We start from the raw sequence: 23925 nt of genomic DNA on the forward strand, positions 1-23925 counted from the left end.
CCCAGCCCCTTGGAGTTGTGCAATGAACACAACACCTGCTGTACCACAATGCCACCTAGCGGTGGTCCAAATAATGTATAATTATAAATCGGTGGTTTAAAAAAAGAATTACACTAGACAGAAAAGTGTTTCTTGGACATTTTATTAGGGAATAATGATGCTGGTACATTGGTATTATTGCAGTTCAGGTTTGGTTGCTTTAGTTTTGTATACATTGAGGTCCGTTTCCCTTCATGCTTCAGGCTCCCATAGCTTATATCTGAGTGGGGAGCGTCTGAAGCGTGTGGGCTGAACCATGAGCTTATTGAAGAGCATTGGCATGTTAAGTAAAGCACCATTTGAAAAGGGACAAGACAAGGCACCAATCATAAACATAGTGGTTTGGGTGTTACTGCATTGCTTCTTGTTTTGGATGCCTGGTGTCCTTCACACAGCCCTCACTCAACATCACGCACAGTAATATTATTAACGAACCCAAAATCAACCTCATCTCCAGCTGCCACATCTGTACTGTATGGATGATTATCATGGACAGTAATCTGAATATGATTCTCTGTTCTTAGAAAAGAACAGCAGACCCTTTGACTCCAAACATACTTTTAATGGAAGCCACTGATCAGGTTTTCTGCTCTACTGTACATGGTTATCAACCATATGCTACATATATGGCAGACACAGAAATGCTGGAGTACCTCTTTAATGTTTTTACATATGGGAATGGATGGGCAAGATGCAAGATCATTTGAAATGAGGGCCTGGAAATGGCCTGCTGGACAAAAAACAGCCTGGCCTGCTCAAGCTGGTTAAGCAAGTTGACCAGTTTAGACCATCATCTGAAACCAGCTACCAGCAAAAGCTAGTCCTAGCCACTTCAGCTTAAACTGTCTTGTTCAGCAAGGGAGGAGGGTTCCAGTTTAATGAGAGGTAGGCCTTAATTTGCTATATTTCATCAGGATTAAGAAATACAAGCTAATGAGAGGGATTTAGAAGGTCTACAGACACCAGATCGCATTAAGAGTAGGTGTTAAGGGATGAAGCCTAAGTCTTTCCTTTAGGAGTAGAAGTGAGGCATCCAGCAAAGGCAAAAAACACACCACTACAGTACCACCAGACTGTAATTCCCCACAAATCCCCTCTCCTGTCTGCCTCTCGTCCTGTTGGCCTGCTGGGACAACAAGAGTACAGAGCAGCACATGGTCCTCATTTCCTGCTGGCCAGTCCTCACTCAGCCCAAGGGTGTGAGCTGAAGGTGTCCTGGGGGTCAGTGTTGCCTTACTGTATGCAGACATACTGTAGGTTCTCACGCCTTTCTGGAGCTCTGGGATCTGGAGAAGTATCTTTGGTATGCTTATTTCTCAGGCATGGCTCTCAGTATAGCTCTCCAACCGCCTTTGGCCTATAGAGCATGTGGGTTCTGTACTACTGTGTGCAGAAATGAGAGTGAGCGTGAATGATGGGCACTGGTATACTGTTATCTAGCGTGGCATGTTTTGGTTTTTGGTAGAGGTAGGAAATGTTGAACTTTTTAGCACCTAAAAGTTACAGCACCAAATTGAAGCAGTATGAACAGAAGGAAAAGGGTCATCTGGATTTGCTGGAATGCTGGTGGTGTGGGTTAACCATCAGAGTCCAAGTTCTGCTGGAAGAAGTCTGCAGAGGACACCTGTGGGAAGAAGAGAAGGTCACATGGAGTGTTATCATTTCTGGAAGCCATGGGCCGGTCGCTGGCCCACTTTCATGATCATGGCTCACCATAGTTTGGTCCAGGGTGTGGGTATTTCAGGCGGTTGCCAGCCTGTTTCAGTTGGCTGCTATAGCAGTTGCTATGGTTTTTGAGGTGCTCTGCTGTTGCTGAGGTATTTCTTGATGCTTGTTAGAGTGGTTGCTATGGTATTTCAGGTGGATGTGTTATGGATTTTTCTGAGGTATTTTAGGTGGTTGCTAAGCTGTTCCATTTGGCTGCTTCAGCAGTTGCTATAGTTTTTGAAGTGCTTGCTACAGTGTTGCTGAGGGGCTGCTCTGCTGTTGCTGAGGTTTCTGAGGTATTTCCTGATGCTTGTTAGAGTGGTTGCTATGGTGTTCCAGGTGAATGTGTTATGGATTTTCTGAGGTATTTTAGGTGGTTGCTAAGCTGTCCGAGTTGGTTGCTATAGTGGTTGCTATAGTTTTTCAGGTGCTTGCTATAGTGTTGCTAAGTGAGTGCTCTGCTGTTGCTAAGGTTTTCTGAGGAATTTTTTAATGCTTGTTAGAGTGGTTGCTATGGTGTTTCAGGTAGATGTGTTATGGATTTTCTGAGGTATTTTAGGTGGTTGCTAAGCTGTCCGAGTTGGTTGCTATAGTTTTTCAGGTGCTTGCTATAGTGTTGCTAAGTGAGTGCTCTGCTGTTGCTAAGGTTTTCTGAGGAATTTTTTAATGCTTGTTAGAGTGGTTGCTATGGTGTTTCAGGTAGATGTGTTATGGATTTTCTGAGGTATTTTAGGTGGTTGCTAAGCTGTCCGAGTTGGTTGCTATAGTGGTTGCTATAGTTTTTCAGGTGCTTGCTATAGTGTTGCTAAGTGAGTGCTCTGCTGTTGCTAAGGTTTTCTGAGGAATTTTTTAATGCTTGTTAGAGTGGTTGCTATGGTGTTTCAGGTAGATGTGTTATGGATTTTCTGAGGTATTTTAGGTGGTTGCTAAGCTGTCCGAGTTGGTTGCTATAGTTTTTCAGGTGCTTGCTATAGTGTTGCTAAGTGAGTGCTCTGCTGTTGCTAAGGTTTTCTGAGGAATTTTTTAATGCTTGTTAGAGTGGTTGCTATGGTGTTTCAGGTAGATGTGTTATGGATTTTCTGAGGTATTTTAGGTGGTTGCTAAGCTGTCCGAGTTGGTTGCTATAGTGGTTGCTATAGTTTTTCAGGTGCTTGCTATAGTGTTGCTAAGTGAGTGCTCTGCTGTTGCTAAGGTTTTCTGAGGAATTTTTTAATGCTTGTTAGAGTGGTTGCTATGGTGTTTCAGGTAGATGTGTTATGGATTTTCTGAGGTATTTTAGGTGGTTGCTAAGCTGTCCGAGTTGGTTGCTATAGTTTTTCAGGTGCTTGCTATAGTGTTGCTAAGTGAGTGCTCTGCTGTTGCTAAGGTTTTCTGAGGAATTTTTTTATGCTTGTTAGAGTGGTTGCTATGGTGTTTCAGGTAGATGTGTTATGGATTTTCTGAGGTATTTTAGGTGGTTGCTAAGCTGTCCGAGTTGGTTGCTATAGTGGTTGGTATTTCTTGATGCTTGTTAGAGTGGTTGCTATGGTGTTTCAGGTGGGTGTCAAGATGTTATATGTGGATTTGTAAAGGTTTTTCAGTGGAATTTGGGTGGTTGCTAAGCTGTTTCTGTTGCTTGCTATAGCTGTTGCTACGATTTTTCAGGTGCATCCTAAGGTGTTGCTAAGTGGATGCTCAGCTGTTGCTGAGGTATTTCCTGATGCTTGTTAGAGTGGTTGCTATGGTGTTTCAGGTGGAAATCTTTTATGGATTTTTTAAAGGTATTTCAGATGGATTGCTAAGTTGTTCCAGTTTGTTCCAGAGGTTTTCAGGTGCTTGCTAAGGTGTTGCTGAGGTATTTATTGATGCTGGTTAGAGTGGTTGCTGTGGTGTTTCAGGTGGATGCCAAGATGTTTAAGGTGGATTTTTTAAAATACATTTTTTGGTTATAAATCCAGTGCAACATGGAAAATCAAAAAGCTGCATACAAGCCCCAATCACACAAACAGGTGGCGATATCTTGAGGAGAAACTGCAGGACGAGTTAGCCTTAGCCAGCAAAGTGCAACATATATTAGTCTTCAATTTTCTGATTTATTTCCCTCATGATCCAAACATGCAAAGCCTGAGCTGCTGAGATCATTTTGCTACATCTCAACTCAAATGCATTTCCAGATGCTTTCGATTTTCAGAGGATCAGCTTTCTCAGACAGGCCTACACATTTCCGATGGCTGTGTTGGTAGAACAAAACGCTCACCTGCTTTTCACCCTAAGTGCTTGTAATGCTTCTCGTAGCCCACTGCATTGTTGGAGTTACTACCTGTTAAAAAGAAATAGCAGTGTTATTCAACAGGCTTAAAGATTGATCAGAGCTCCACTCAGACGTTTCCTTCCTATAATTAAAATAATATCACAGAGGCTGTAAATATAAATTGGTGGTCATACTGACCTAAGTAATCCTTGTAATCTTTGAAGTACTTGTGCCTCAGGCTACGACCATCTAGAGGGAGAACAGTTCCGACAAGTGCATTTAGTATCAAACGGATGACACCAGCACAGGGATACAAGGGGAACATGGTCCGAAGCAGTGATACCAGTTGTACACTGTATCAAATTATGCTATTATGAGGCTCTATTACCTACTCAGTCATCTCAACGCAAATATCCAATCACCATACTTATTCATCTATTGCAGAGGAGGGGAGTACGGTCCTAGAGGGCCAGATTCCTGCACAGTTTGGAGATGTTCAGTGCTCTAGCACACTTGATTCAGAGCATCTGCTAATTGCCAGGTTGATATTAGAGTAAGGGAAACACCAAACTGTGCTGGACTTCAGTCCTTAGGTCCCCACCCCTGGTCTGCTGACTTAGAACTAAGGATGGAGAAACATGCTCATGATTGATCAGGTCCATGGATTTGCTGTCTGACCTGAGTTTCCACGCTGTTTGATACATTGGCCACGGTTGGGGACTCCAGCTGAAGGGTTTCCAGGGTTGATGATATGGCAATCGTACCCAGTAGGACACTGTAAGGGCTCATCTCCATCCTCTGTGGTGCTGCAGGCCTCAGCTACAAACAGCACACAAAGACAGGGCAGTAAGAGGGCAGTGTGCGACTTTAGGCAGATCAGGTCAGAGCATTTCGAAGGGATGAAGCAGTTGAAGCTTACCTAGCTAACATGGGCTAGGTGGGTTCTAGGTGAGCATGGGCTCTGAGTGGGGTTGTACATACGTTTTTACTGGGACCCGGTTGGGCTTGCTAAAAGGGCCCCATCATTACAGCCCACCTTAATCTCACATGGTTTCCATCTAGGCCCCGTATGCAGCGTACAACCCAGATGGCGACCCATGTTTAACCCCTCTTGGACCCAGCACTGACCCTGGTGGGCGTCAATATGTGGAACCAACATGGAACTGCAGGACAAAATGTTCTAGTTCCCAGTTGGGCTACCCATATATGCCCCACATGGACATATTAGCTGGGTAGTTAGCATTGTGCTCTTTTGTGCTCTTTTGCCCCCCCCCAAAAAAAAAGCTGTTTTAATAGCCCCCCCCTTGTGGAGAATCAGTCTGCTAAACATGGGTGAGTGAGTTTGACCGGCAGATCACATTTAGGGGAATTAAGAGGAAGTACTTACCCTGTAGAACTTCCTCTGGTCCATCTAAGAGCCAGCCATTTCCACCCAACCACCGTGGCTTTGGCTGCACCAACCAGTCCAGGACTGATCAATAACAGATCAATACACAGAGGAATAAATCCATCATTTGCATCATCATCATCATCATCATCATCATGATCTGTTCAGTGTGTAAAGAAAGACTACCACATTCTCAGATGTTCCACTACTTTATCATCATCACCATTACATAGAAAAATAAGCCAGAACACACACGTTCACAGAAGCTTCATCCTGAAAAAACAGTGGATGCTCATGTATGTATGAAGAAGTGTGTGAGTGTGTACCAGGTGGAGGCTGAACTGACTCCAGGCAGGCGTAGATGCAGCCGTTGTAGCAACAGCGCTTGTGTCTCTCACACTCCGAGTCTGAGCGGCAGCCCGGCACTTCGCAAGCCCGTTCAGGCAGCATCTGCGGCGGGGGTGGACACCGGTCATTCTTCTGGTGCTGAGTGGACTGGGACTGGCTGGGATATTCATAATCCTGGCAGCAGATCAGAGAATACAGAGAGAAGAAACTTTGGCTTAAAAACACCACCCATCTCTTCAATACACGAGGTTCCAACTGACCGGGTTCTCATTTAGACATGTCAGGATGTCCTGCAGATCAGCTTTAAGGTGGGATGCTGTGGGATGCTCTGAGACATGTGACTATATAGCAATGTTAGCCTAGCATCTCCTGGTCTACACTAAAGAATCCAACTTCAGATACCAAACATGTCTTATCTTTTCACAGCCTAAATATCACAGGTTTCACAACCTCCTTGGCTGCCGCTTGTTCTTTTTGTTTTCTGTAGATGACGGCATTTGAAGTTTGTAGAACGTTGGCGTGAGCGTCTGAGCTTTGTAGGACACAGTTCATGAGTTCTCATGAAGAGCTTGCAATGTGCTTGGCTGAGAGACGATCTATGACTGCCAAAAACTTTAGCATAAAGCAATTTTAAAAGCTATTTGAGTATCACTCTGCTTTACTGACCTGAACGCTGGCAGCAGCTGCCATTTATTGGAACTATTTAAATGTGCACTGAGAGAACGCCATTCACAAAGCAAGACAAAATGAGAAAATTAGGTGCATTATAATTTGTATTATTATTATTATTATTATTAGCTGGGACTATTTTTTATAACAACAAAAATCTAGACTAAAGACTAAGGTAACCAGTAACATCTTGTTCTTTACCTCAACTTCAACTCTGTGGGCAGAAAAGACTTAAAACTACTAGAATTTAAATGTAATGGAAGCACCAGAGATTCTGTTTTCATGCAAAGTAATAAGATACAGTTTATTTCTATCATCCAAGTCACTTAGTAAAACATATTGCTAGGAATCCGAGATGCAAGATGCTGCATTTCATACTCAGATTAATCCATCATGAGCCAAGTGTGCTTGAGGCATTGAGGCAACAGAAAATTAGAATTTTGCTTTGGTCTTCTAGTGACTTCTAGATCACACCTGAATATGTGAGTACTTCTCCCAGTCTCTCTCGGAGTCATTAATATGTTCATTGACGAACTTGAGGCGGGCCTGGACATGAGCCTTCTTGAGCAGAGGAACCTTGCGTGTACTGCAGGATTTTAAACCATTACGTCTCAGTGTATTACCAATGTTTTTTTAGAGACTGTGGTCCCAGCTGTCTAGATATCATTAACCAGCTCCTCCCGTGTAGTTCTTGGCTGATTTTTAACCTTTCTCATGATCAATGAGAATCCACGAGGTGATATCTTGCATGGAGCTCCAGGCCTAGGTCGATTGACAGTAATGTTGTACTTCTTCCTCTTCCTTTGTAGCCCATTCCAGCCTTGTGTAGGTCAACAATTTTGTCCCTGACATCTTTAGACAGCTCTTTAGTCTCGCCCATGGTGGAGATGCTTGTCAGAGTACAAACTTTCAAAATCAGTGGGGGATCAAATACTTATTTCCTCCACTGTATATCGATCCTGATTTGAGTAGATTCTCTCAGTGAACTCAAGGTGAAGTAAATGTTAGCTAGCTAGTGTAGCTAGGAACAAATAAAACAAAATTAGAAGAAAAGTCTAAGAATTTGTGAAGCTGAGAGGAGTGTTGTAAAAGGGTGGGCAGTGTTGGGTGGGGTGAGCAGTGGTTCATTATCATTTAAAGGAACAGGCCGTCAACCAGGCGGTTCTAAATAGGGCTGTTTATAGAGGGTGAGAGGGGAACTTGTGATCCTTGTGGTATTTCATCAAAGGCATTTCAATAACACCTCAGATAACTGTGTTAATGTGTCGAAAAGGTCACCTTTAAATAAGATTATATTTCAGGGACTATGAACATAGATCGTTTGACTAGCTAAGATTGTTTATAGATTATTAAGACAGAAATAACCCTGTCTTTCATCCATTTAGTGTGTTCTTATCATGGAGAGAGCACTGAGCACTATTATTCTATACTGAATGCATTTATGCTTCACAGATACTTGAATTCGGTGCTGTTGAGTCCTGTGAGAGGCCCCTTCCTTTGGGTGGAGGCTTCATACTGTAGCTTTGCCAGACATTTGCACTCGTGTGAAACACTGACTCTATCAGATCTGTAAAGAAGCCATGAATGCGCTGCTCTCGGCTGACTGAGCAAGGGCATTCTTTCGACACTCTGGAGAGGTAAAGTGGGGACCCCCGACTGAGGTCAAAGTTCAGCACAGGAGATTTAGTGCTATCGCTATATGTCTGAGACGTCAGTGCTAGCATAAAGGACGCAGTGTTCAGGAATTCCTACAAACACAAAGTTCCAAAAAAAGAGGCTTTTCTTCCCCAGGCAGCCACAGGGCTTTTTTCTTTGTCTGTGAGCCGAGGGATGTAGGCTGCTTCTACAAAAGTCCTCCTCCAGGCTTGCCCATAGGTTTACCAAGTTGCAGAAGAGGTACTGTTTGGGGAAACACTCTCTGCTCTAAGTCTTTCTCTTCCCTTGCACTTCTCCCACTCTTTCCTTCTTCTTCTTTCTGGCTCGACTGCAGCCCAGCACTGCTTAATAACGCCGCCAGTTCTCTGCTGAGTCAAGCCAAGTGTAAACTAACCTACATTCTGCTGCTGTGTCTTCCTCTTCTCTCTCAAAGTGCTATCGAGGCTGAGTACTTTGCTCTGCTCTCTTATGGAGCTTTATAGCAGGGTGAGGCGAGGCTGCCTGTCTGGCATTTTTTAGATAATGGCATCGCAGTCTGCACTTAATGTTTAAAAAAAGGCCTGTTTATTCGGCAAGTGGTTTCGCCTCTAAAGCAACTGTTAAAATGAAAGCAAATGTTTGGCACGGGTCGTTGTAGCACAGTATTTAAGTGTTTATGACTTAAACCCACACACACAGTCTGGAGAGATGGAGTGTGTGCCAGTGCAGCGGGTTTAGAGTTGAGTTTCTTTGCACGGATGATGAATTGCATCAGTATATAAGTAATGCAGTTTAGCTGGAGCTGCACTCTTATTTTAGCACATCCACGCTAAAGTGCTTCAGAGTTTTGGTGCACTCAGGATCATCCACTGTAACTTTACACTGCACATATGCAGAATCTGGATCTCCGTCCAGGAGGCCTCGGCCTCTGTTGGTCACTTATGAGAAGATGTTAATGACTTAACATGCAAGAAATAAAAAAAATCAGAAGTTCCCACATGCATGCGTGTCATACACTGATGTTTACCAACTGTTTCTGTCAAGTTTAACCACAACAATGACGGATATTCCAAGTAAATTTGACCCTGATTTATCACCCTGTGGGATCTGTTGGAACTGCTTTGGAAAACAAATCCAGCGACTATGGATGATCTGTGAACAGCACTGCAGAAACTAAAGGAAAGTTTGACAAAGAAGTGTGAGGTTGTCTTCTAGGCTACAGGACCTACAACATGCTGCTAAACACTACACTCTGAAGTTGGTTTTTCTGTTTTGATGACCACTGACACACCAAAAATTTAGACAAAATAGAAATGGTGTTTTGGAGCCGTACTACTCCCGAAGACCTGCATTCTGCATCTTCACACATTTCCCAGCAAAGATCACTAAGATATATGCTGGGAAATGTGTAAAGATGAAGAATCCAGCAAATCCAATCCGGATTTTTCAGCAGGGACACTGTTTGGCCTCTTTGAACCCTTAGAGCTTCAAGTATGGCTCAGCTTGACCCGCCATCCCTTAAAATCCCGTAAAATCCAGAAATCCATGAAAGACAAGCTGCCAGGCTTTTTTCTGTCCTGGCACCAAAGTGGTGGAACGAACTTCCCCTGGGTGTCTGAACGGCAGAGTCGCTCGCTGTCTTCAAACGCAGACTAAAGACCCTCCTCTTCCGAGAATACTTGGGCGAATAGTAGAGTACTATGGTCTCCATATTGACTTGTGTTTAGTAGTATCTAAGCTTAGAGGGATCTTTAGTTTATTCAAACTAGCTGAGGTTATTCTTGAGTAAATAGTGAAGCACTTTAGTAAGTCGCTCTGGATAATGTAATGTAATGTAAATGAACCCAACAGTTTTTATTTTTATTATAGGTGTATTTTTGTACAGTGCAGCTAACAACGAGACTGACATTTTCTCTATTGAACCACATTTGGTTCCAAGTTTCTTTACACTCACATATATAAATATGTTATAAACATGGTTCCTCATGGAACCACAAGTGACTCAGACTCAGACTCACCCCTGCAGATTTCAAAACAGGCTGGAGGGGATCACTAACCAACGTAGCACTAGTGGTTCAGCTAACATGAGCAGAACTCTAACATAAATCCATCTGAAGCAGATTACAGCACTGAAAATGGGTCATTGGGCTTCCAGGGCACCCACTTCATAGAGCACCCATGCTTCTGAAACCAAAAGTACAACCTTGCCACCAACCATGAACTGAACCACAAAACAGCACACAGATGTGGACAGACCAACAAATTAGGAGAGATGTCCTGGAGCTTTTATCAGTACATGTAACTGCATGGGACCTAGTTCATTCATCGCTGTTCCAGCTACACAGATTGCCTCTCAAGAGACTCAGTATCAGGATGAAGTAGTAGCGTCCTCTTCCTGTCTGGAGTGACCAGTTACGTGATATGTGCGTGTGTATGAGTGTGTCTGCCTGTTTTTCTCCTGCTGGCTGCTTTCTGTTTATTCCTTCCTGTTTGCCTCTTCTGCTCTAATGTGGTGATGCCAGCGGCTCCATGATGCTAGTGTTTACTGGCTGTATCGTCTCTCAAGACAGCCAGAGAGGTCACGAGAGACCACATTTGGCACTTCATGTGAGCCCTCATTAATCTGCTGCCGTCATTTGGGTTCTGCAGTTATGTCAGGACAGCGTAGGCTTACAGCTCCTCTACAAAAAAGCATGGAGAATGCTAAGCTAGGAGCTATAGCGGACATTGTTTATCTACTGGATACATCTGACCTAAATATTGTAACAGATTCTACTTTGATGTGCGCGTTTCTTCAGTTGATACTGCTTAAACAATTCCCAAATTCCTGCTGTCCCAGCGCACTTTAGAGATTAGAGGCACTTCATTAATGAGGGTTGTGAAGGTGTGTTTACTGGCTTGTCTACGCATGTTCTGGGTGCCAGCATAAACACAGCATTCAACCACAGGTCATAATACTTGATGTTTGGACATGTCAATGGGTTTCCAAAGACAACGGGTGGAAAAATGTGCATATCTACAAAACTGAGCCAACAATATTGTTTCAAGGTCACCCAAGTTGTGCTCTGAGGAACTCATAATATGCTTCTTTTCACATAACATATACTGCCCCACCCAAATTACTGTAGCAGTTGGATTACTCACTAAAGCATTACCCACTTTAGCATTTTTCAGAAATACCTCACAAGGATAAAGCCTAGTCCTGGACTACAACGGATCCTGAAAGGACATTCTCAACTGCAACGATAACATAGTCCAGGACTAGGCTTAGTAACTGTCGGGGAAACCAGCCCACAGCTATTTATCTCAGTATTGCTGAGCTCTACTAAAGCCTGAGTAGACTGATAAATCACTGTGCTGATCAGTTATTTATCTCAGTGTTACTGAGCTCTACTAAAGCCTGAGTAGACTGATAAATCACTGTGCTGATCAGTTATTTATCTCAGTGTTACTGAACTCTACTAAAGCTTGAGTAGACTGATAAATCACTGTGCTGATCAGTTATTTATCTCAGGGTTACTGAGCTCTACTAAAGCCTGAGTAGACTGATAAATCACTGTGCTGATCAATTATTTATCTCAGTGTTACTGAGCTCTACTAAAGCTTGAGTAGACTGATAAATCACTGTGCAGATCAGTTATTTATCTCAGTGTTACTGAACTCTACTAAGGCCTGGGTAGACTGATAAATCACTGTGCTGATCAATTATTAATCTCAGTGTTACTGAACCCTACTAAGGCCTGGGTAGACTGATAAATCACTGTGCTGATCAGTTATTTATCTCAGTGTTACTGAACTCTACTAAAGCCTGAGTAGACTGATAAATCACTGTGCTGATCAGTTATTTATCTCAGTGTTACTGAACTCTACTAAAGCCTGAGTAGACTGATAAATCACTTTGCTGATCAGTTATTTATCTCAGTGTTACTGAACTCTACTAAAGCCTGAGTAGACTGATAAATCACTGTGCTGATCAGTTATTAATCTCAGTGTTACTGAACTCTACTAAAGCCTGAGTAGACTGATAAATCGCTGTGCTGATCAGTTATTTATCTCAGTGTTACTGAACTCTACTAAAGCCTGAGTAGACTGATAAATCGCTGTGCTGATCAATTATTTATCTCAGTGTTACTGAACTCTACTAAAGCTTGAGTAGACCGATAAATTACTGTGCTGATCAGTTATTTATCTCAGTGTTACTGAGCTCTACTAAAGCTTGAGTAGACTGATAAATCACTGTGCTGATCAGTTATTTATCTCAGTGTTACTGAGCTCTTTTCAGGATGATTGAATTTAACAGATTCCTAAGTAGTGGACATGTTCGTGATTGCTTCGCAAATTTGCTACACAAAAAATTGTGTAAATATATATGCATTTATTAAGGTTTTATATGTTAAATGTGACATGTGATGAATTGTAAAGCAAAATATATAGTATATGAGTATATAACTCATGTGTGAGTTGGGATTGTGGGAACAGCATTGGACTGAAGCATATACAGAATAATAAAAACAAACACATGAACACAAATACATTCTGTAGTCAGATTGTGGTGTTTGTCGGTAAAGCTCCTGGTATGTGGGTTAGAAGAACACAGTTAGAAGAACACAGGTTTGGTTGCTGACTTCTCTGAGAACTCTGTATGAACTCTGTATGAGAGCTACTGTATAGTTTTGTTCTGTACCGGATGAAGGACTGATTAGATAAGCTAGGTGTTACATCATGACAGTAAATACTGGACTGCCTTGTCAAGTTTCTCTGCTCTCTTTTTCACCGCACTGTACGGAGAGATTCATGTCTAGACATCTGGACGACTTCTGCACAAAAGGAATTCATTTTCTGACCTAGTTCGGCTTGATTGACAGCTGCTGCATGCCCATGGCCCTGAGTTGAAGGGAGGAGCTCACAGGTGATTGACAGTTCAGAAGTACACGTAGGTCTTCTGTTGTAATTAGGTGCTCATTACAGTAGTGTTCTGAAACATGCCCTCCTCATATGACTGGGATTACTGCATTAGTCCCAGAGCAGAGAGCACATGACGGCTATACGTAGGGGTTACCTTAGTGCGGAAAGAAAAGACTGCTGGATGGATTTCATATTTCAATTTTCTAAACATCTTGTGTTTCAAAGAATCATGTTTTGCGGAAACTGTGGGTGATGCACCAATTAGCATACATAAATGGATAGATCACTGGTGGTCTGGGGTATCAAATTTTAAGAAAAAAAATGTTTTTTTAAAGTTTATTTGACTAATTATTTAAAAAAAATATTATATAAAATAAAAATAAAACAATATTTTATTAAAAACATTTTTTTTTTCATTTTAATTCTGTGACATATCAGGAATTTATTGCATTTTTAAATCGACTAAAATGTTGCATTCAAATTTTTACTAAAATCTTTAAAAAATCTGTATGTATTTTTCTGTATGTATTATTTGAATACAGTGTACAGAAAACGTGTTTGGTTTTAGTTTTTATATTTATGTAATAAATTATATTTTTTAAATATTATATATTATTGTTATTCTTGATATATTATTTAGTTATTATAAGATAAAATAAATAATTTCTAAATTAACACTCCTGTTGCAGTTTTTTATTTAAATAAATACTAAATATATATATAGATAAAAATAAATAAATATTTATAAAATATGATTCACTTGTCTTGAAGAGTTAACAACATATTCTGAGTTCAAAACTATAAAACTAAAATGAAATTAATTCCATTTTTCTGTCTGAACTAGAAATAACAGACACCCTACAGATGTGCTTGCCTGTCAGTGTTTGGACTCCTATTGCTGGTGGCCTGGGAGAGCCAGGATGTGGAAAACATCATGGTGGAACCCTGACAGACAGACATTTAATATATGTGTAGGAGGCTGTAGACAAGAAACCCCAGAACACCTGCCAGCTCCTTTAGTTCCTCTAAGACCTGTCAAAAGTCAGTCTGGATCAGGGTGATGAATGGGAGTGTATGGATGCAGTGAAGGTCAAACATCCCCTTACGTGCCCTGACAAGCATTACAAGCACACCCTGCGACCCTGGGAAACATCTCAGCATGTGCCAAACAGGCCATTACACCACACATACTCCATATTGCTTTGTTTATCAGAACGTGATGTCTAATTATGTCCAAAATGTAGAAAGGAGCTGTAGAAATGATGAATGTATGACATCATGCCAGTGAGTGAGAGATATTTAAAATAGGAGTTCGAGAAGGGTCTTGACTTGGATGTATGCTTCTATGAGTAATCGGCATATATCCTTTGCAAAATGAAGGTTCTTCAAACCTTCAACTGTTCTTCACACCTGTCCATCTCGCCTACAGAAACAGTTCTTTACCAATTCCTCCACTAAACGGTTCTTTAAGGAGCTAAAAGTGGTTCTTCTATGGCATCATTCCAAAGCATCTCTTTAGACACCCTCACTTTTAAGAGTGCACTTACTTACAGCTCTTACCATAAAGCTTAAGTTGCTTGAGCTGGAATCCCTCTAGTTTCTCCTCATCATTGCCTTCTGTCTCCTGTCTGCACTCCAGTGTATGTTTTTTTCTGACTGATTTATGACTCAGATTGCAAACCACTACGAGAAAAGTCCTGCTGCACGATGGCTAACCTGCTCTGCTCCAGCTTCTCTAGCCACCAGGCTCGTCTAAAATGTCATCTTCTGCTTTAAGGAATGTGAATGAGATTGATGCAAAATAGTTAAAGCCATAAGCCATAAAGCCTGGTCTTTAAACTTGGCCAGTCAGCACTGTTACTTTCAGATAATGCATCAAGTGTGGTCCTCTGAAGCTCAAATCTCAACCCAAAGGCCCCAGCGGTTCTTGCCCAACACAAGACGCTCTAACAGGATCAATTGTTCATGGCTGCTTACAGTTACGAGCGAGGTGAGAGCCAGCTGGACCTCATTGTCTTGGACTGTTTTGGGCCCACACAGAGAACACTGCTGGCTTGGCACACGCCTCCACTGGCACACACAACTCTCTGTTGTTGGTCAAATGTTTTCTGTTAAGTCTTTAAATTGGGGGAAACTCACTTTCTTTGCTTCTTACTTTACTGTTACTTTGACCTAGCAGTACTCGGTTCAGGGAGTTCTTCAGTAGCAAGTGTTGAGTTTCCAGTTCCAGTAAAATGCTATGCAGCTCAACTGGCAACTGGACAATGTACCCAGCTAACGTGTAAATGTAGGACCTGTATGGGAAGTCCAACTGAGAACCAGAAAGTTTTGTCCTCGGGTTCCACATTGGCCCCATGTATGGACACCCACCAGGGTCAGTAATGGGGCCAGGAGAGGTTAAACATGGGCCCCATCTGGGTTGTAAACTGCACATTGGGCGTTGATGGTACTCATGTGAGATTAAGGTGGGCTGTAATGATGGGGCCCGTTTGGTAATCCCAACTGGGTCCCAGTTTTAATGCATGTACAAACCCACTCAGAGCCCATGTCTACCTGGAACCCATCTAAGCCCATGTTTCACCCTATGAGCCCCACATAAGCATGTTGGCCAGGTAGCTGGTCGGAAACATTAACGGATTTGCCAATATGCTAACATTAGCTTGATTACACAACACAAACCTGATATGTCCTCAAAAGAAATGGCTGGAATTAATAAACCCACTTCAAATGCTGATATTTTTGCAAACGCTACATTACTCCTCAACTTTTCTTTAGATTGAATTGATGGACTTTTTGCCAGTGTACTGTAAAGCCTCTCCACCGTGGCACTGTAAGCAGTTGCTACATAAGACTGTCTTTATGGGAGGTCTTTATGGGCAGTCAGCTACCATTAGTTCCACGTTAATGATGATAGCACCATTAGCATCATTACTGTGCTACATTGTTTAGTCCACCAGTGCCTCGTCACGTCATGTGAGTGGTTTTGTAGAGCGTTAGAGAAGAAAGGAAAGAGAGAAAGAGAGAGAAGCCAGAGAGGGAAGCCGATGTTTTCCATCAAGCCAAGCAAAGTGGAATTCAGTGACTGGGCCAGATGAATGGAAGCAAACGGGCATACGTGTCTCTTCATAAATCTTTCTTAAAGGTAAATTAAGCAAGATTTATGAAGCAGGTTCTTGGAGAGGTTATGGAGGACAGAGAGACAAAAGGGCCAGGGCAGACACAGTGAAGGAGTGTAGAAGGAATTGGGCAGGATGAATGAACTTCAGCAGGCCACAGTTCTAGGCTGTGTTAAAGATCTGTGTGGATGATTCTCATCAAACCAAATTAAGGGTATTCCTGCTTTTGTTGGAGTAACTGTCTCTGCTGTCCAGAGAAGAAGGCTTTGTACTAGATTTTGAAGGAGCATTAATGTGAGAAGTTGATTGCATTCAGTGACAAGACTGTTAGTGGTGTCAGGATATTGGATGATCATCACCCCAACTCATCCCAAAAGTAGTGGAGCACCATCCATCATTTCAGAGAACACAGTTCTTCCACTGCTCCACAGCTCAATGCCCTCTAGCCCACATATGGTATTAGGCAGCATGGTGCCAACAGGTCAGGTTTATCTGCTCCAGAGAGTCCTATTCTATTGGCAGTAGTTCTAGACAAGATGTGTGTATGTGTGCATTTGCACACCTGCGTCAGCAATGTGTGCAATTTAAAATTTAAAGTAGCTGAATGCATTCATTAGAAGGGATGTCCACAAACATTTGGACATGTAGTGTATATACAATACATTCTATACTGCCCGCATTCAACTGCATGCAACTAACCAAAGTGCTTCAACTTCAGGACTTCTGTGTTATTGAGGTCATCCCATTCAATGGGAATAAAATGACCTTGAGGTCTCTTATCATCATGTTATGGGTGTTGTGAGTCTAACTGCACTAGACATGACGTGAGATGTTTCTTAACTCTTTGGTGACATTCTTACTGAACCTTTCCTTGGTTATAAGTAAAGAAAAGTACCTGCAATGATAGTGAGAAAATGTTGGGTGTAGTTTGCAACACCCAGCTGTACATTCATCACATTGTATATATAAAATGATATAATATTTTGTGGGTAAAATAGTTATGATCGAATTGTTTTTCTCACAACATGGAGATGAAATGATGATGATGATGAGTCATCATCACTCCCCGGGTGACACAGATATTTACATTTATGGCATGTATGTCAATGCAGACTGTCAAAGAAAGCATGGTGACCTCACATTTATATATATATATATATATATATATATATATATATATATATATATATATATATATATATATAAATTGTGCAATAAAAAAACAATTGAACCCTTAGTTTATTATTATATTACTATTAATAATGCAGGAACTACTGTTTAGCGTATTTTGTGGTGTCCCACAGGGTTCTATTTTAGGTCTATGACACTGATGCTAATTATCTGCAGTTATAAGAGTAAAGAATTGAAGGCTTGAAGAAGTTGAATGTTCCTTATGCTGAACTTGCTACCATATTGCACTTGCCGGTTGCTTAAAAAGACACTTGGTGTAGGTACTATTTCAAAAACAATAGTTTTTACATTCATATTTTAGTTAAGATAATATATGTATGTCTTTTTAATTCACTATATTTACTATTTAAATTGGTCAATGCAGAGTTCAAGCACTCGAATCAGTTTAGATCAAATTATCTTTAGTTTTTTTCTGTAAGTGTGACTCAAACTCAATCATTTATCAAATTCTTCAGTTTTACAAAGGCCAGAATAACGTCGCTGAATCTACCAGAATCTCCAAAAAAGTAATTGGACAATAAAAGGTTATATAGCAGATTCTATTTTAGCTAATTCTATTTACTTTGCTTTTTTTATTGCGTTCAAAGTAAGAAGCAACAAAAATGTAGGTTTTTCTTTATAATTGCAGCGTTCAAGAACCCCAAGAAGTTCTAACGGTGCTCCTCACCTTCTGGCTGAGTCCTCTCCTCCTGAGCCTGCGGGCGTTCCCTGAGCCGGTGTCCAGCAGCAGCAGCAGCAGGCAGGCCAGCAGCAGCCGGACCTGAGCGCCTGCCATTGCCCTTTCGCCTCCTCCTCCTCCTCCTCCTCTCTTCTTTTCCTCCTTCTCCTCGTCTTCTGCTTCTCCTCTCTCAGAGAATCCCGTGCTCTGAAGTTTTATCCAGCTGTTTGGAGCCTGCTTTCCAGTTGTTATTTTCCTTGTTGGTGTGTTTACGCTGCGGCTTCCTCTCAGATTTTGTCAATGTGAATGTGTGTATGTGTGTGTGTGTGTGTGTGTGTGTAGGCAGTTCCCTGCTGTTCCTCACTGCCTGGAAGCCAGTGCCGGTTAGAGGTCTCCTTGTGTGTTCACACAAACCAGTTCCAAAGAGGAGAGAAAGGAGGAATGAGGGCGGGAGGAGTAGCAGAGCAGGGGGAGAAGGAGAGAAGTGAGACGAGGGAAGAAAAGAGAGGGAAGAACGAGGCAGCTGTCCCGGTTATTCTGAGGAGGGGGTTCAAAAATGTGGCTGGTGGAGCGAAGTGCACATGCTTCGCTCTGAGGGAGAGTGGGAGAGAGGGAGGGAGGGGAGAGAGAGAGGGGGTAAAAGGAGAGAGGAGGAAGAGTTATAGTGGGAGGGGACAGAGCAGAAGATGGGGTGAAAAAGAACAGGTTATTTTTAGAGCTCCTCTTGGACCCCTCCAGTGTCCTGACCACACAGTTGGCAAATCTACAGTTAGCAGATAGCAGACGATTCTGGGCCATAAATTTGCCCAGCTAAGGCACATGTGGGTCAGTTATAGCGACGGCAAGTGTATTGTGGGTCAAAACTGTGAAGTTTTTATTTGTGGTATTTGAACTCTGGGCCACATGTGACCCACATGCAGCTGTTTGGACAGCTTTTCTATTTTGGCCCAAAACTGGCCCAACTGTAGCCAGCAGAGTCTATGCTTTAGCACCCAGGTTCGGATAAAGTCAGCGTCATCATTCCAGGGCAGTATTCGGGCCGACAACAACTTCACGTTTCCTTTATTTGAAACTTAAAGCAACAAGGAACCAAAACCCATGTTTTCTTTACAGTTAGATGAACCTTATATATGGACACTTATTGACATTGACATTTAAGGCATTTGGCAGATTTGGCTCTTATCCAGAGCGAGACAATACTCAACACTACACTTCTTAAAAATCAGTTTTCTAGATCTTACCTCAAGTATTCTGCTTACATGACCACTTGAATAATCAGATAACTGCAGAAATCTGAGGATGAATGGATTTTTCAGTGCATGCATACACTTTCACAGCTTGTCTTGATATAACGAAACCAAAATTATGGCAAATTTGTATTATTCGTCATAAGTTAAAATAGTAAAAAGAGCCCCCAATTGAAGAATCACCAACACATACAAAATATACTGCATAAATAATGATCCAGTAGCCAATAAATGACCTATAGATCTGATGGGAATGTTGGTAAACATACAGGTTTGCGGTTAGACAGCTCCAATTCAGTCAGCGGATGAGCAGCTGATTTACATAGCCTTATACATGAATATGAAAAAGGCAGACTGAAGCAAAGCTGTTTATTGAATTCCATGCCAGACATAGTATTGGGCGCCAAGCCTGAGGAGTAAAACGATCTGTAACATCCAGGAAATTCAATTAAATGTATGTCAAGCGATACCACAGAAACACTGGTGAAAATGGGTAGATTTTGCAGTATTTGGGCCTGTGATGCAAAATATACTCCAGTACAGATTGGATTAGATTTAAGTTTTTAATATGTTTAATTTAGTGATGTTATTGATCATTTATTTAGAATATCTGTTATATTATATATAATAATATATATGATTTATTATTGTTTCCTAGAACTGTCCTAGATCGAGGACTTTAAAGCACAGTGGAATTTCATGTTGGTTCCTGAGGCTTTAGGGTTAAAGATTAGTTCTTAGGCCAGTTTTTGTTGATGTTTTTCACTTTTTTGACATATTGTGAATCTGGCAGTTGTTCTTTACATTGTTTCCAGATTTCCTGACAAATGGACCAATAGAAATGCTCAAAAATGACTTGAATTAAATCTGTTTACATTGACTTCTGTTGAAAGTGTAGAAGGTCATTTCTTCTAACCTTTCCCAAAGTTGCCGCTTCGGAGATGGAGGTTTTTACAAGACAGCAACAATATATCAGATTGACATGTGTGTGTGTGTGCATGTGTGAAAGCATCTGTTATGTACAGTGTGTGTAGTTATGTAGCTGTATGTAAGTATCTGTAGATATACACAGTCAAGCGGTAGCAGCCTAAACAAAACCTGAAGCAATTTCCACTTGTGGTTCTTTTGAGTGGTTGGAATTGTGTATGTGTGTGTGTGTGTTTGTGTGTGTGTGTGTGTTTGTGTTGGAAGTGGTGTAAGCCAGCAGAAAAATCTGCTGAGTGCTGTCATTAGATGTTAGTGTGGCCTGAGTGTGTATTCACTCAGAAGTTTGGGTTTTTTATTATTGAAAACGAATTGAAGGATAGTGTATCTGTGTATCTGTGTATCTGTGTGTGTGTGTGTGTGTGTGTGTGTAAATGCAGAGGATGTAACGGGCAGAAAGAAGAGAAGGGAAGCATGTGCCGAACTGAGGGGAAGGGGCCACTTGTCTTTGAACTTTTGCGTGTACCCTCCTAAAGTAGGACATCCCCCCCTCTGTTCCTCATGCCCCCCCTCGCATAACTGCCCTGAAAAGTGGGAGGGGAAAAAAAGTCAGCTCAAATCTCTGTCATTATCCATTTTACTGGAGGAAGAGACACTGGCAGGAGAGGAGCAAGCATCTGGTTACACAGAGGAACGAGGGGTATTTAGGCATTTTCCCCTTCGGAATGGGAATGATTTACTGTCTCATTCCTGTTATTCCCGTCCCTCCCGATTAAAGCCAGCCACTTAAAGCAGAAAAGGCAAAAAATGCCTGGTTTAAGGAATAAATGAATCCATTAAAGACATGTGAAGAATTAGGAGACCCCATGAATTATTTAACTCTAGAAATATGGACATAGCAGCAATGGATCTTCTTTTAAACAATATACATATATATATTTAATGGACATATTACCCATTAAGAGCAAACCAGACTAAATGCCGGAGGTTTTAATGGTGTTCTCTGGCCAACTTTAGCCTTGCCCTGAGGTTTTTTTTTTTTTGCACAGCAAGGGTTTCCATCCTCCACATCTACTACTATAATAAAAGTTATGCAGTTTCATTGGTAAAAGTTCCTAAATCTATGAGGTGATTTTATGGGTTCTTTGAATTCAAAACCTCTTTAAGGACTCCTCAAGGAACCTTTTCTTATAACAAATGTTTCTTTAAGGTTTCTCAAAGCACCTCAAAGAGGTTCCTCCACAGTTTTAAATTGAGGAACCTCTAAAAGTACCTCAAGGGGCTTTAAACAGTGGGTAGATGGCGTACTTTGACTTCACTTGCGGCAAGAGTTGGGCTGAACTTGCTAGGACGGCCTGACCTGGCTTTGTTGGCAGTCTTTTTAAATGTCCTTCGCTTGTAAATTATTTAGCAGACAGTGGGACGGCTGATTTCTCATTGTTCTAAGATCTTTTTCAATCCTTTACAGGCTCATATGCATCTAAAACCTTCTTTTCGAAGGCCCCAGTTGGTGATCCCACTCACTTTAACAATAAAACAATCCTCCAGAATCCTCTCTTACCATGTTCTAACCATCTGCAGCTGCTGTTCTGCACCTGATTCTGATTTTAGGCATTGTGAGCAGTGATAATTGTGGGGGTGCCCTAACTTTTCTGCACCAGAAAATTACATTTCTAGCATTTACATTTTACAAATTATTTATAAAATGAATTTCCTCTTGCCTTGTCTTTGTATTGTCCGTATATTTAGTTACACTAATATAGGGTGTCCCATTTTTATCACATGACTGTATATACTGAAGTGAGATTGTCACATCAAGTCTGATGCCCAGTTCCTCTTATTGTAATAGAGACAGCTGCAGCTTTCTCTGTCTCTCTCTCTTTATACACACACACACACACACACCCTTTAGGAGGACTGACAGCAGAAACTGCCTTTAGAAAGACCTTTCAATCAATTTAGGCCCTTCTGTTGCACCGGTGGGACAGTTTTAATGTTAAGAATCAATACAAGTGCGCACACAACAAATGTAGTCGTTGCCTCAGCATCTTCACTCTGATCTATTATAAATCAGGACTGGTGCTGTCAGTAAGCAGATAAAGGCGTGTAGGCCACTGTGCTCTTATCCTGCGGTCCACAGCTGTCGTGTTAAAAAATGCGTCTACACAGCGAGGAGAGCAAGGCACAAATTCCTTTGATGTGAGGCAGTGTTCTCAGCAGACTGGGGCGGCTCGGCTTTTGGACAGCTTTCTGCTGCAGTCACATGCTCCAGACTGACTGGAGCTGAGGATGGACTCTAATCTCATACAGATGGGAGTGGGCGGAGGGCACTGCACAGTGGGCTTGGCCTTTAAGAGCTGAAATGACGATGGTGATGATAATGGTAGTAGTGGTGGTGAATCTGAACTCAGATAGTTGTGGCAGATCTGGAGATGAAGATGTGAAGACTCAATGGCTTCCTTCCATCCTGTTCGGATGCTCTGTTCAGCCAGCAGCATCCCCCACCTCATACAGATGGGAGTGGGTGGAGGGCACTGCACAGTGGGCTCGGCCTCTTAGAGCTAAGATTATGACGTTAATGATGATGATGATGGTTAGTGAATCTGAACTCAGATAGTTGTGGCAGATCTGGAGAAGAAGACTCCATGGCTTCCTTCCAATGCCAGGTCACCCTGATTGGATGCTCTGTCCAGCCAGCAGCATCCCCCACCTCATACAGATGGGAGTGGGCAGGGGGCACTGCACAGTGGGCTTAGCCCTTTAGAGCTAAGATCATGATGATGATGGTAATAATGATGATAGTGGTGGTGAATCTGAACTCAGATAGTTGTGGCAGATCTGGAGAAGAAGACTCCAAGGCTTCCTTCCAATGCCAGGTCACCCTGATTGGATGCTCTGTCCAGCCAGCAGCATCCCCCACCTCATACAGATGGGAGTGGGCAGGGGGCACTGCACAGTGGGTTCGGCCCTTTAGAGCTAAGATCATTATAGGTGGTGATGATGATAATGATGATGATGATAGTGGTGGTGAATCTGAACTCCGATAGTTAAGGCAGATCTGGAGATGAAGATCTCCATAGGCCCCATAGCTTTCTTCAAACGCCAGGCCACCCTGATCAGATGCTCTGTCCAGCCAGCAGCATCTACTGAGTTAAAGCAAACCATGTGTCCATGATAGCTGGCCTGACGTGTGAGGAATACATGTGAGTGTAATTGGTGGCACTTAAATTAAACAATGGCCTACACAGACTGATGAGATGTTCTCCTGGATCAAAGTTCTCAGTCTTAGAAAAAGGATGTGGTGGAGGATGAATGGCATTTACGAAACTTTGCTTCTGCCCAAAAAGATACAGTGGATGAGACCTAATTCTTTCCAGTACAGACAATCTAGGAACCTATGAACTACCAGGTCCAGTGAAGATGCTCTGTAGTGTGAATTCTGTGGGGATTGGAGCGAGCCTGGGCCCCACCCAGACACTACTGGACTGGTGCATAGGTAGAAAATGTGGGATTAACAGGATGCCAGACCTTCCTAATATTGTGTAAACATTAAAAATTAAAAAGGTGGTACAAAAGGTTCTTTATGCAATGCAATAGAAGAACCACTTTAGTGAAACTGCTATGAGTATGAAGAACAACCTTCACATTGACTCTTTTGAATCTTTAAGTGGTTCTTTACACATACATCTCTTTACAAAAATGGTTCTCTATGGCGCCGCTAAAAGAACCCTTTGTTGCACCTTTATTTTTAAGTGTAAGCCAAAATGGCTCTGACTCATCAAGGCATGGACTCCACAAGATCTCGGAAAGTGTCCTCTAAAGGTATCTGGCACATGACGTTAGCTGCAGATCCTTTACTGGCCACTGAA

At 42.0% G+C, this 23925-nt stretch overlaps 1 protein-coding gene across 2 annotated transcripts; it reads right to left on the minus strand.

Moving 5' to 3' along the window:
• Positions 1-126: 126 nt before the first annotated feature.
• Positions 127-18368, minus strand: wfdc1 (WAP four-disulfide core domain 1). 2 transcript variants are annotated; one of them, XM_072695191.1, is made up of 7 exons: positions 17895-18368; positions 5690-5885; positions 5364-5447; positions 4655-4795; positions 4175-4225; positions 3983-4045; positions 127-1663 (listed from the first exon to the last, which is right to left on the minus strand). In XM_072695191.1, the coding sequence occupies exons 1-6, from the start codon at positions 18000-18002 to the stop codon at positions 3990-3992; spliced, it is 636 nt and encodes a 211-aa protein (XP_072551292.1). In that variant the 5' UTR covers positions 18003-18368; the 3' UTR covers positions 127-1663; positions 3983-3989. The 2 variants fall into 2 exon arrangements, with proteins under 2 accessions (XP_072551292.1, XP_072551293.1); XM_072695192.1 differs by lacking the exon at positions 4175-4225.
• Between the last annotated feature and the right edge of the window lie 5557 nt (positions 18369-23925).

Source organism: Salminus brasiliensis, chromosome 13, assembly GCF_030463535.1.
Source record: "Salminus brasiliensis chromosome 13, fSalBra1.hap2, whole genome shotgun sequence".
Lineage (NCBI taxonomy): Eukaryota > Metazoa > Chordata > Actinopteri > Characiformes > Bryconidae > Salminus > Salminus brasiliensis.

What these genes read in the sequence shown, in the direction of transcription:
- wfdc1 (XM_072695191.1), bottom strand. Translation starts at nt 18,002, where the DNA reads ATGGCAGGCGCTCAGGTCCGGCTGCTGCTGGCCTGCCTGCTGCTGCTG. An exon ending in CAAACAGCGTGGAAACTCAG is followed by an intron (nt 4,226 to 4,654) that starts GTCAGACAGCAA and finishes TTCTCCCTCTAG; the next exon opens with ATGGTCGTAGCCTGAGGCAC. An exon ending in AGATTACAAGGATTACTTAG is followed by an intron (nt 4,046 to 4,174) that starts GTCAGTATGACC and finishes TCTTTTTAACAG; the next exon opens with GTAGTAACTCCAACAATGCA.